Genomic DNA, 13,182 nt, shown 5'->3' with positions numbered 1-13,182 from the left:
CTCCTGTCGAGCCGTTTCAGACAGATGCAATAAGAGCTGAATAAATGATCTCACGAGCCATCTGATAATATTCAAATGAATTTGCTCTGAAACGGCTCATTCATAGGGTAGATGGTTGCTAGGGCTGTCTAGGTAGATTCTAGGCAGTTCAAAAAGGTTTGCAGGCCATTGCTATAGTGTCCCCCTGACCACGCCACCTTGCATCAAAGTAACCTCCCATTAGAGAGAAAAGACACCTATTCAATCATTTCTCCAAGACATCAGTGAGATTAAACAGAGCACAAATGGAAACTTTTGCTTAAAGGCTAAAATACACTTCAAGACTTTTGCTCAGATTTTAGCCCAGATATTTAGTCTCTACTTGTTGCAGAAAGTCTAAACAGTACTCTACTCTCAGCCAGTCTTGTCTCATTGTTCCAAGGTTACTAGAGCGGGCAGGACGCAGTCCATGGTTACCACAGCGGGCAGGACGCACTCCATGCCAAGACGTGACAAATGCTGTGATGATAGAGCTGGACAAAGGACGTGGCGACTCTACAAATTATTAATTATAATTTTAAATCTAATTTTTTTTATTTTGCCTTGTTGTGCAAGCACTGTCGAGCTTCTGTAGAGGCAGCAGCTTTTGCCCGAGGGGAACTGGAATCCCCTGGTTAGGCCTGGTTTCCCTCTGAGGTTCTCCTCCAATGGAGTTTTGGGTTCCTCGCCACCGTTTTAATAATGTTTTGTACTGTTTGCCTGGTTTTCTGGAATTTTATAGTTTTATTTAATTGCATATAGGAATTTATAGTCTGTCTGATATTTGACCTGTGTTTTGACTTGCATATGTTTTGCTTATAGTCAATGTTTTCTCGTACAGCTGCTTTGTAACAATGAAAATTGTAAAAAGCGCTATATAAATAAAGCTGATTTAACTAGATATTTCTCCTGAGGTAAAAAGACAGAAATGTCATTAGAGTTTCAGAAGAGATGTCAACAGTGTCTCAAACGGAGCTCAGATTTGTAAAGTCTGGAATCAAAAGTCAATATTATTGAATATCTCAACATGAACTCAAACATTTCTCATCAAATTACTCAAATCCAGATTATTTTACCTCTACAATCTACATTCATTTACACCTCAATACACGTCACGTGTTTACGCAATCACACTCATTTGAATCTCTGAAGTTCTCCGTAGAAAAACAAAGCTCAGACTTCAATGAAACCGAGAACATCAATTCTCCTTAGCTATGAAAGGACAATAACAATCTCCTCTGGCCATTACCAGTATAATACCTTGAATTCATAGGACTCCTCGATCACCACCTCCAGTCGACCGTGTTCGCCCAGAATGGGTTTCCCCATCTCCGCTATCCTCACGGCCTCCTCCTCCTCAGCACTTAGCTCCCCCTCTGGACCATCTGAGACACAGACGCCACAAAAGGAGAGAGGAGACGGGATGAGATACAGTAGACATGAAAGGAAGGTCACACCCCTTACCTGTCAATCAAAAACAACGGCACAACCAATCAATAGACACCAGGTACATCACAACACACACATACACACACACACACACAAACAGCACGACAAGGTTTGTAAATAAAGCTTTGAGTTGATCTGAGTGTACTGCGGATTTCATTATTCAAAATGAGTCTGAGGTGTTTTGTCATTTCAGGGTTTTGCTGATTTGATGTTAAAGAGTTTTTCTAAACATGTTTCGAACTATTCCTTTAAAGCTACCGTCTAGTCTTTAGGAATAAACATAAATGTAGCAGTTAAAGCACTTTAAAAAGATCCAACTAGTTTTTCTTCTAAGCACTTCAAAGCAGCGACACGTCTTCGCCTCTTCAGTACACCGTCTCTCCACCTCTGTATACTTCTCTCTCTCAACAGCGAACGTCTGATCCCTCTTTCAAGATCCCAATCGTGTACCTGACCAGTTCGGGAAAGCTTTTAGGTGTCTCTGTGCCCTCCCGCGTGACCCATGGTGTGTTTTTAAATGAGGGTTAGTGGACACATGTCAGAGGTGATTCACATGCCTTACCTTGATTCAGCAGCAGGGCTGCGTGATTTAAGAGGGACAAGAGAGATGGAGTTAGTGCTGAAGATGACCTTGCTCCATTAATAAACACACACACCACACATTTCTCTTGATGTGTCGGTCAGACGATATTGTGCCGTGTTCCCTTTAACACACTTTCCTCAGAAAGAGTGACATAAACACTTCATGCTAAGTTGTAAATTCTAAATAAACTGAAGAACAGGTCGCACTGGAAATGAGTATCCACAAGTTTCCGGAGTATGCTACTGTAAAAATGAACTTCGGGTGAGGTGGCGGAGTGAAGTGTATTGCACCTTAACTTAATTGAGATTGATGAGCAACACCTGCTGTTCGTGGCTGAACTTACAAACATGCCAGGCTTATTTCATGACGCTTCACACACAGATCTAAAGTTATGATGGACTGCTCCTTTGAGGGACTGTACCGAACTTCAAAATGTGGATGGCTTATCTGAATAGTTAACAAACATTAAACATCACTTAGACGGAATGTGCTCGAGTTAGAGTTCAGATAGATTCATGTAATCATCAATATACTGTAAGGTCTTCAATAAAAACGTCATACAGTAAACTGGATTTACAAGGATTCTTTACTGTATTTGATAGATTTTTGTCAAAAATCTTGAGATTTTCAGAATGAAATTATGTGCGCAGAGCTCGTTCGTGAAAAAATATCCAAGAAAGCACACGCAAGTTTTCTTGCTGTTATTGCTGATGAAGCGAAGTAATTCTCGTGATGCTGCAGGGAGTGTTTCTGACACTAAAGAAGGATTGCAGTGGTGTGAGCTAAAGGACCTTCCCATAATTGCACAGGCATATGATGGAGCCTCTGTAATGGCGGGACATTTGAGTGGTTTTCAGCAACGAATCAAAGAGGAATTTGCTGTGTATGTGCATTGCATGGAGCATAAGCTAAGTCTTGTCCCAGTGGAATCGTGCACAGTGAACAGAGAAAATAAAACGCCTCTCTATATGTGATTGACAAACTGTACTCTACACTCTAAAAAATGCTGGGTTATTTAATCTACCCAACCGCTGGGTTATGAAATGGTTTACCCATTATGGGTTATTTATATCAACATTTGGGTTATATTAATATAATATTGGGTTATTTTGTGCAACTCATGCGTTGAGTTAAAATCAATCAACCCAACATACATCGGTTGACCCAGCACTTGGGTTGTTTGTGCTTCGAACGTCATCACATCGTCTCCAGAGTCCACACACCGAGTGCTCGTCACAGCAGAAAACCTGACTGATCATCCAGCGAGGCAAATAAATAATAAAAGGTTTGTGTAATTTATACTATTCACATTGTCTGTGTTGCGTTACCTGTTAAAGTAGTATCTTTATATTGTCGAGGCTTTGGTTTGGCTAACAACGTAGCCATTTAGCCGTTATCATGGATAGCCTAACGTTACAGCTTATCCGTTTGCTCTGAATTATATTAATGAATTAATTAAACAAGTTCATAATGCCCATGGGGATGTTTATTGAGCTCACCAGTCTAATTTGCCAGCTAGTTTCAAGCTAGCCAGGTGATTAGGCAGTTAACTAGTTTACTAGCCAACATGCTCTCAGTTAGTTGCTTTGCTAGCTATATTATTTTAACTAGCTATAAATGAGCGCGCTTTTTTACTGAAGCTTTTCATGTGAAGGCATAACACAGTGTTTGACTGATTAAAGTATGTAAAAAACGGTGAGATAACCTGATATGTCTGACTTAATGCATTTATGTGCATTTATTTAAGTAACGTTAATGTAGTTAACGTAATTTGACCGACAATAGATAAGAACAAATTCTTATTTAAAATGGCGGCCTGGCAAACGACAAGGGCCACTTGAGTGAGGGGTTAAGAAATATAAAATAAAAAGTTTGGGAACCACTGCTGTAGCCACAAATATTCTTGTTAAGTAAAAACATAGACAATATACATGCATGCAATTTGTCATATGAATTGTATAAGGAGAAAGGGAGGATTGTTTTCTCTATATTTTGATGCTAAATAAAATGGCTGTTATCTTCACATTGGGTTACATTTTGCTGCTAGTCTGCATTGCTTTTGCATAGTGACATCTGAATAGTTAATACAATAGCAATTGGATTTTTGCTTAAGCTCTTTTTGTGTTTGTTTCAGATCAATGGACAGCTTTGTCATTAACATTTGGACAGAGTGGCAGCTGACAGACCTTGTCGACAAATTTAAAGGTAAGAAATATTTGTTTTCCCATCCACAGCATATCAAGTCTGCATTGCTACTCAAGCCCTACACAATACAGCTCACTCCTCCTAGAAACGCTTCTGTGCTGTTTGATGCCCACTGTTATGCACTAAGCAGCAGGAACAATAATTGATCTACTGAGGACAGACAGACGTACAGACAAACCCTGTTCTAACCGTAGCCCACACTGTCAAAGTCAAACATGCCTCATCTCTATTCATTAAAGATTTTGATTTCTTGGCAGGAAATATGGTACACCCCAGGACGGAGCCACCGGCCAGCCACTGGATTCCTGGAGGAAAGGCTGCTGAACGTCAGAAAGCGGCTGAGATCAACCAGCAAGTCGCGGAGCATGGCACAGACACCATCACAAGCGCCAGATAATGGAGCTCTTGCAAGGGCTCTCATACCAGGTAATTATTAAACTGAAAAATTATTTGATCAAGCAAAACATCCATATTTCAGTGACTGACTACTTGTTCTTTTTTACAGAATGTACCATATCAGATGAACGTGCGTCACAGTTTAGAGAATGGTTGAGAAACAATTCTCAGCCCCTCAGCCAGATAGAGACCTACATGGAGAACACAGCAGTCTACAGGGCCAAGTGCATTAGGGACAACAATTGGACCATTGATCAGATCCTCGAGGAGTTCCCTCACCTAATGACCAAAGGCATGGTAGGTATAGGGAAATCTGATCTTGCATATGAGGATGCATTATTTATAACCTTTTATTATTGTGCCACATTGAATTGGTTTTAAAATGTGTTTTTCATTTTATAGATTGCACAGGACTTTCTTGTCCTGCATGGGGATGCTGCATCAAAATTGTTTGAAACTTGGCTACCCAGAAGATCCTGTGCCTGGCAAGACAGGAGGGGAAGCTGACATTACCCCTGGATGGATTATCACCAGGTAATAGTTTCTTGTCTGCATATCTTGTAAAAGCAGGGTTTTCCCTGGCTTCTTAGGGGGCTCGACCAAAAACTGCAATTTCACATCATTTTGGCCACTATCATTATCAGAATCAGAACTATTGCTAACAAAAAAAAGAAAGTGTAAATTTGCTTTAGATGTATTTGTACACCTGTATTTGCACAATTCACAGCCTTCTCGAACATGAGCTCTGAGAATAGTGAGTGATATCATAATAGGAATAGAGTTAAATAAATCTGTCAGCCTCTTTATGCTAATTGGGTACAAAAAAGTTTTCACAGCAGAGTTAACACGGCAGTACCGGTGTAACTAATAACATTACGTTTTTTTGTGATTGTTGCGGGAAAAAATCCTTGATTATGTGGCACGTCATCGCAAAAAATGCGATGGAATAGACATTATATTTATGCAATTTTATGCGATGAAATTGCGGGGATTATGAAATCATGCAAATATTCTAATTTGACCTTGCATTACAAGATCGCCATTATCCTAACAGACTGGTGACGGTAAGAAAAAATGCAAGTAAAACAAGCCATGGTCATGTTTACTGGCAAAGAAACGCAGTGACTGTACTCCGGTGCTCTTTTAAATACTTAAATCTCTGCGGCCGTCCGGCCCACTAATGGGAGGATTAACTACACTACAAACTAACCAGCTGCAGGGCGCGAATTAACAGCACGTAACAGTTCTCATGGGTTTTATTTTAGTTGGATATTGAATGACAAAATCACAGGTATGCCATTCCACATCGTATTGACACCTATGTCTTCCTACAGATAGCGTTGGGGATCTCGCCCTGAGGCAGCTGCCAGCCTTGCTTCCACCTACAACTTACAAAGTTGGCCGTGGCCGCGGTGTGAAAGTGGTTCGCCACACCATTCAGGAATGCAGCTTGGCCTTCATCGACCATAAGCCTGTAAGTCCTCAAGCACATCTAAAGGGGAAACTTTATTCATTTTATCAACATATCTGAGCTTAAAAATGTGTCCACACACACATGCATATCCAGATTTGTTTTACTATACTTTTGTGGACAGGCATCAAATATAGCCTGACAGTATTATATAGCCCACCTATCTGACCACCTAACTCGGCTGCCTATCAGCCAGATAGGATAGTCAGATTTTATGATCATGTTTATTGTAATGATAGATCATCAATAGATTTATGGCTTTTTAGGTCAATTGAGAACATATGATACAGATCAACGTTTTGAATTAGAGATGCACTGAATCTTTTCCAAATTAAATTCCAAGCTAACTAGACTTTATAATAAAACAATAATTTCTCTAGTGAGGACCAGGAAAATGGTCCTCACAATGTCTATATTTGAATTATTCTATAGTAGTCTGTAAACATTTGGTCCTTACTCACTCGCACTCTCTCACTTGCTCTTTTGTATTCTTTCTTTTTTAGCCTGGAATAAACATGGTGGAGTACCTCCATGAGGCCAAGGCATGTAAACCATACCCCCACATCCTGACGCTTGGCAATGATCATGGTGCATTTCAGGTCTTTGTGATAATAGCTGGACAGGAATATATGAAATCCCAGGAGGGGAGTCTAAATTAGTCAAGTTTATTCAAAGTAGAATACTTGCTTGCAAGTAGAGCTAATGGCTCTCAATAGCAACTTAGACTTTGAATTTCGTGAATTTGTTCAAGAGAGTTGACTGTTGGCATGTTGAATGTTAAGCCAGTTCATTCATAATTATTGTTTTGATAAGAATGTTTTCTACCTAAGTGATATTAACGCTATTGTTGATATTAATTAATGTAATATAATAAATGTTTTCTAAGATTCCATTGTTGTTTTGTTTTTGTATTTTTTATTGCATAATATATGCATAAATATAGCATGTATTCTGCTCTAGGTTTGTAGTTTAACAGTTTTATAGCTATGGGTAGTCTATTGCAATTTATTTTCTTAAATTGTACTGTAATGTGTTAGAATTATCTGGCATATGGGTTAATTTGACCCAACATTTGGGTACACTATATAACCAATATGTAGTTGAATCAACCCAGCATTGTAATTAATTTGACCCAACATTTGGGTACACTATTTAACCAAAATATGTAGTTAAATCAACCCATAATTGTAATTGGTTTTAACCCTGCATTTGGGTAGAATATTTAACTCATCTGTTGGGTTAAATATGACCGACCCATCATGCTGGGTCAAATTAACTAATGCTGGGCTGGTGCAATATTTAACCAGCGGCTGAGTTATAAAACAACCCAAGTTGAGTTATTTTTAACCCAGCATTTCTTAGAGTGTAGGTTTGCAGAGCCAAGCAACCATTGCAGGGTTCTGATGATGTAGAAAACGCTTGCTCTTAAACCAATGGAGATAGCACAGCAAAGCGAAACACGTTGGGCTAGCAAATGTAGGTCTGTTTATGCTCTCAAATCACAGTATGTTGCCATCACTTGATGTTTGAAAGACATGGAAGAAGAGGGAGAAAAGGGGTCCGTGAAGGCAAGTGGATTGTATCACCACATGGCAAGTCTCCGCTTCATTACTTCCATGATTATTCTTGAGGAAGTTCTCAGAGTTGTACACGTAAAACACAAAAGGTGCCACTATTGCAACCATTGCCGATGAAGCCTCAGCAGCAAGAGCCTGAGAACACATCTTCAGCGTCGCAGAGAGGAGATTTCATGGGAGGCAATATGGATTCAGTAAAAATTATTTGTGATGATCTTTCTGGTGTTTGTGCAGAAAGTTCCCCTCAAACTGTGGGAAAACGAAAAAGAACCTTGCATGCACCTTCCGGGCTTTTGCACTACTTAGCACCAACCACACTTGGCCAGCATGATGAAAATGCGCCGCACTGGGAATCAGAATCACAGACGTTTGAATGTCAGTTGTATCTCCCTATTTTAGACACAATGGTGGCCGAATTGGACTGGATTCTCAACTGACGCAATGGCCCTGAGCGTGGCATGTGATGCTGTATTGTGACAAAAACGGCATCGGTCCTTTACAAAACACGTATGCGAGCTTTCAAATACACCCTTAGTTTGTGACTGCTGAGATGGATCTAATGAAATGTGCGATCGCATCGCCGTTCACCCTTGAAGAACCTAAAAAGGAAGTGCGGAAGGATCAATATCTGATCTTTTACTGACTACTGCAGCTTGCTCTATCACTGCCCGTTGGTTCTAATATGTCACAAAGGAGTTTCTCAGTTATAAGAAGAATCAGAAACTGGCTCCGGTCTGCAATGGCTCAGGACAGATTTTCAGATCTTTCCCTATTGCACATAGAGAACGATTTGACTGCAATTTACCCGAAGAGAAGATCGTGGACATCTACGCAAATTGGAAACATTAGGTAAGATGTACGTTTTTATTTCTCCTTTGTTTAGCCTTGTTATTGGTAAATTTATTGTAAATGTAGAATAAATGATATAAGCAAAAAATTATTTTAATTGAAGAAAATATGGAATGGTATTTAAAAAAAATCTGAGCTTGTGCTCTGCCGGTATGTGCCCCTCCAGGCCAAAATGTGAAACTCTGCCTATTGTGCACGAGGCCCATGCAACGCTCGAGTTTGCTTTTACATACAATCTTTAAATATCACACAATTGACATCATGTAAAACTTGAAAACCCTCCATATTCTCAAATTGCTCATTGGTTTACCGTCACAACAACTGCATTAATAAAGATGCTAAATATACGCCGTCAAGTATTACATTTCTCATCCCATCCCTCTATAAAGTAGTGGACAGTATGCTGTTGTAGTTATAGCTGTCAAGGGCTGTCAGTGTGTCATTCTGGTATAAACCAATGACTTGAAATACGGCAGAAATTCGTTTGTTTATATTGAATGGGGCTTAGGAAACTTGTGGATAAAACAAGAAAATGAAAATGGGTGGAGCTATGCAGCCTGGATGTCCCTATTGGTCAGATAATATGATGGGGTTAAAGAATGGTTACCTTCAATATATAGATGATTAAAATCAATGTTTTCAATACAAAATTAGTCATGGTTTTAACGGTGTATTAACCAAAATGTGTATTTATCTTATTCTGTAAGTGATAAGTGACTCATAAAGGATTAAATAAAATAATCACAACTTCTAAAGAACACACACAAAGAGTCAATTGTCATAAAATATTATTGTCAAAACTCTCAAAAAAATGTAACCATATCGCAATTAATGATTAGAAAATTAATTGTCAGCCAAATGTTATAACAGTGAGATGCTGACTTCACATATCTACTGTGCATATGTAAGATTGTACAGATCTGTACACATGTGATGCTAAATACTTTAAAACAAGCTTATTATACAGAATGGGTTGAATCAAAGTGACATGATGATAAAACAGAGATGAATGTTTGAATATGATATATCTAATATATATTTTCCAATGTGAATGTAACAATATCAAAGTGTTTTTCTACATGTTGGATAATAAACTGCTGATTTTAAATAGGCATTACATCCATAACATGTGAAAATGAAAAACAACATTGAAGCCAAACACCAAATAAAACCCATCACACACCTGATATTCCTCTCTTTAACCAGCGAGGTTCCTCAAGTACGATGAAGAAATTCTCACGTTTCTCGTACTCCTCATCATCGATGATCCTCACCTGGATAGTCTGACTGCACACACACGTACACACACACACATTCACAATTATCAAGTATTCGGGTGGTGGCTTTTAAGTCTGACATCGATTACTGTGACAAGTGGCAGAAAATTGCATCTAAATAGGAAAGAGAGTCAGACCTTGAACTGTATAATGAGACACACACGCACAAGCACACACACTTATAAATAGTTAATGCTGTTCCTCTGGGGTCATGAGCAGCAGCGCTCCACCCTGACATGAAACCACATTAAAAGAGCTGATGAATGAACTCACAACACGCACACATACACTCACTGCACATGCACAAACAAGAACAGGCACAAAAACAAGAAAATCACTGGAAATGTCATCTTTTAAATCACTTCAAAAGGTCGCCTGTCAATATTTAATCACATTTAGAATAATCTACACACATATACATACACACACTCAACACACACAAAACCGCAGGGAATAAATCAGAGGAAAACAAAAATCCCACAGCTCTCTGGAAAGACGCAACAACATCTTGTGATGAATTTCCAAACAGTGAAAGCGTGAGTTCATTAATAATGTTTATTAGAGTGACGTTCCTCTAAAGAGACTGAAATGACTCCAGGCATCATAGAGGAGAGATAACCTACATCACTGTTACAGACAACACAAACTCACGTCGTCTGGTCATTGTTGAACTCCAGCTCCCCTCGTGTGTCCTCATAGTCGACCCCGCCCCCCTGGGCCGACCCGGATTCTGTGTGGTACGGGACAATCACAGTCCCACGGGCACCAGAGTTCCGGACCACGGTAACCTCCATGGTGCCGACGCTCTCGCTCGTTCGCGACAGCCGGTCGGTGAACGTGAAGATTCCAGCATGATCATCGTCTAGGATGGTGACGGTGGCCATCAGGGGTTCCACCAGCCGAGCTTTGGGTCCCTGATCAGCATCATCGCTCTCAAACATGCCCTCGGCGTCACCGACGCGCAGATTCAGCAAACGCACAAAGAAATGCTCGTCCTCTTCGAAGATGTCGTCGTCGATGATGCCCACCTTTTTATTTGTATAGATAATGAGTTCAATTCACAAAGCAAGAATGTTATTTCAAATGCACAACTAAAATGTCAAAACAACAAATGTAAGACATATACACAATCATTTCTCACCTTTATTTCTTTCCTGGTTTCTCCAGGTTTAAACACCAGGGTTCCCTCACGGTATTTGTAATCAGAGCCGGCGTTTGCCGTGCCATCTTCCGTACAGTAGTCGACGTAAAACGTGCTCTCGCCCAGACCCCCCCGACACACCACGCCGATCGAGATGGTGCCGCAGTTCTCCATGCACTGACTGTGAGCTCTCTCGAAGGAAATGCGACTACATGTAGTCAGATCGGCCTCCTCCACGACCTCATCAACACCTGGTGCAGCCGCACGCCGAGCATGATCAGCTGCGTGTTTCTTCAGCACGTTACCCGCACCGATCATCATACGTGTGGCCTGGACGCGATAGAAAGCTCGACTCTTCTGCTGGTGGAGGAGGGCGTAGTAGTTAGCCAACTCAACCAGCTGATCCAGTTCCTTTTCGGGATACTTCTGCTTCAGATCCTTCAGGATACGGATCACCTGTGAGAGAAAGAGTCAAGTGGTCTTTGCCATTTTGGGTTTGAATAAACATTTGTGTTGAAGGTAACATCTTTGATCTCACTTCTTTGCGACTCTCGTCCAGGTCTCTGGCACCCTCCATGTAAACAGTGGTGCTGTTGGAGTTGGGAATGGTTGCCATGGCACCATCCTGGCAATTTTCGACCCCTATGGCTCCGGCCCTCAGCGGAAACTTGCCGTCCATCATCATCTCCACACCTTTGGGCGTCATCTCTCCCTCCGTCTCCACGACGACCCCTGTTCTTTTGTCAGCACGGTAACGTTTGGACATGTACTTGTAGAAGAGGAGGCGACGGTCGGCGATCCAGGCCAAGATCACGCAAACGGGAAAGTAACAGAGAGTGACCAGAGCTTCCCAAACCTACAATACAAAAACACATGCATGTCAACACAACCAAGAAATAAATGCATAATCGCAAACAAAACATTTTATCCTAAAGGCTATACGTAATTACATTTTACCTAAAGAAAATAACAGTCAATTGAAGACACTGTGACACTTCCGTCGGTCCCTTGCCTGTGTTTCCCCATTTTTGCCCCAGATTGTCCTTTTGCCACGCTCCCTCATAAGTGACAGTGACCTGTCCCTCATTGTAGTTCACACCGGCACCCCATCATACAGTATGTACTCTCTTTTGCCCATTGTGTGTGGTCTGTTCCGTGGATATTTGCCTGTTCTAGCGATGTTATTTGCCTGTTCTAGTGACGTTATTTGCCTGTTCTAGTGATGTTATTTGCCTGTTCCAGGGATGTTATTTGCCTGTTCCAGGGATGTTATTTGCCTGTTCCATGGATGTTATCTGCCTGTTGGATTATTCTGTTTTTGTTTCCGTGGATGTGTCCCTATTTTTGTTGCACCTTTTATATTAAATCTCCACTTTCCACCCCAGTTCCCTGGTGACATTGTCTATCATCTTCACGATGTTACAGACACGTCAAAATCGTGGACAGTTATTTTTTACATGAAATTACATTGATTCATTTAGCACACGCTTTTCTCCAAAATTGATTTACAAATTAGAGAGAATTTAACACTTTTTTTTCAAAGGCAATTAATTTCAAAGTCATATTTTCATGACATTTGAGCATATAAATATGATCTAAAATGTTCAAATTCTAAATGTAGACTGACCTCTACGACTCCAGGTGAGATGACGGAGAGGATCAGGTAAAGCCAAATGTAAGCAAAGATACTCCAGAAGGCCGTGATGAAGAACACTCTCAGATGTTTGATCTTCCTCACCTCACCGTCAGGTATCACCCATACACAGATCGCGATGATCACAAACATATTAAAAGCAGCGCTGCCCACGATAGTGCCCGGACCCAGATCACCGGCCAAGAAACCGTGACCACACACCTGAAACAATCACACACATGTACTGTGACAAATCACAAACATCAATCATATAACCAATCAGAACACACACTTAAAATACAGCTGTGTGATGTCAGCTTTTAGACCAATAACAATTGACATTTGTGAGGAGCTAGCTAGTATTCTTTGTCTTGTTTTCCAGAACAAATATCTACAAATTCTTAAAACAAGATACTTTTGCTTGAGAAGCAACACGACTTAAAGAGATAGTTCACTCAAAAATAAAAAGATATCTTCCTGTGTTTTCAGCAGAACAAAGATATTTATAAAGGTTTTCATTTTTGGGTGAAAGCCTGTATATTCAAGTAAAGGTATTGACATATTTCAATATTCAAGAGTAAAC

The 13,182-nt window shown here is 40.4% G+C and overlaps 1 protein-coding gene across 1 annotated transcript in view; it reads right to left on the bottom strand.

Moving 5' to 3' along the window:
* Positions 1–13,182, bottom strand: part of slc8a2b (solute carrier family 8 member 2b) — a 72,425-nt gene that overhangs the window by 7,947 nt on the left and 51,296 nt on the right. Inside the window, exons 4-10 of the mRNA XM_079481198.1 lie at positions 12,594–12,821; positions 11,505–11,822; positions 10,967–11,422; positions 10,477–10,853; positions 9,732–9,835; positions 2,030–2,047; positions 1,279–1,403 (exon numbers count right to left, since the gene is read on the bottom strand). Of these exons, the coding sequence (XP_079337324.1) occupies positions 1,279–1,403; positions 2,030–2,047; positions 9,732–9,835; positions 10,477–10,853; positions 10,967–11,422; positions 11,505–11,822; positions 12,594–12,821 (1,626 nt within the window). The remainder of the gene's footprint in view (positions 1–1,278; positions 1,404–2,029; positions 2,048–9,731; positions 9,836–10,476; positions 10,854–10,966; positions 11,423–11,504; positions 11,823–12,593; positions 12,822–13,182) is intronic.

Source organism: Barbatula barbatula (genome assembly GCF_947034865.1).
Source record: "Barbatula barbatula genome assembly, chromosome: 19".
Classification (NCBI taxonomy): Eukaryota; Metazoa; Chordata; class Actinopteri; order Cypriniformes; family Nemacheilidae; genus Barbatula; species Barbatula barbatula.
Note: the sequence above shows the minus strand (reverse complement) of the source record. Positions and strands in the feature narration are given on the sequence as shown.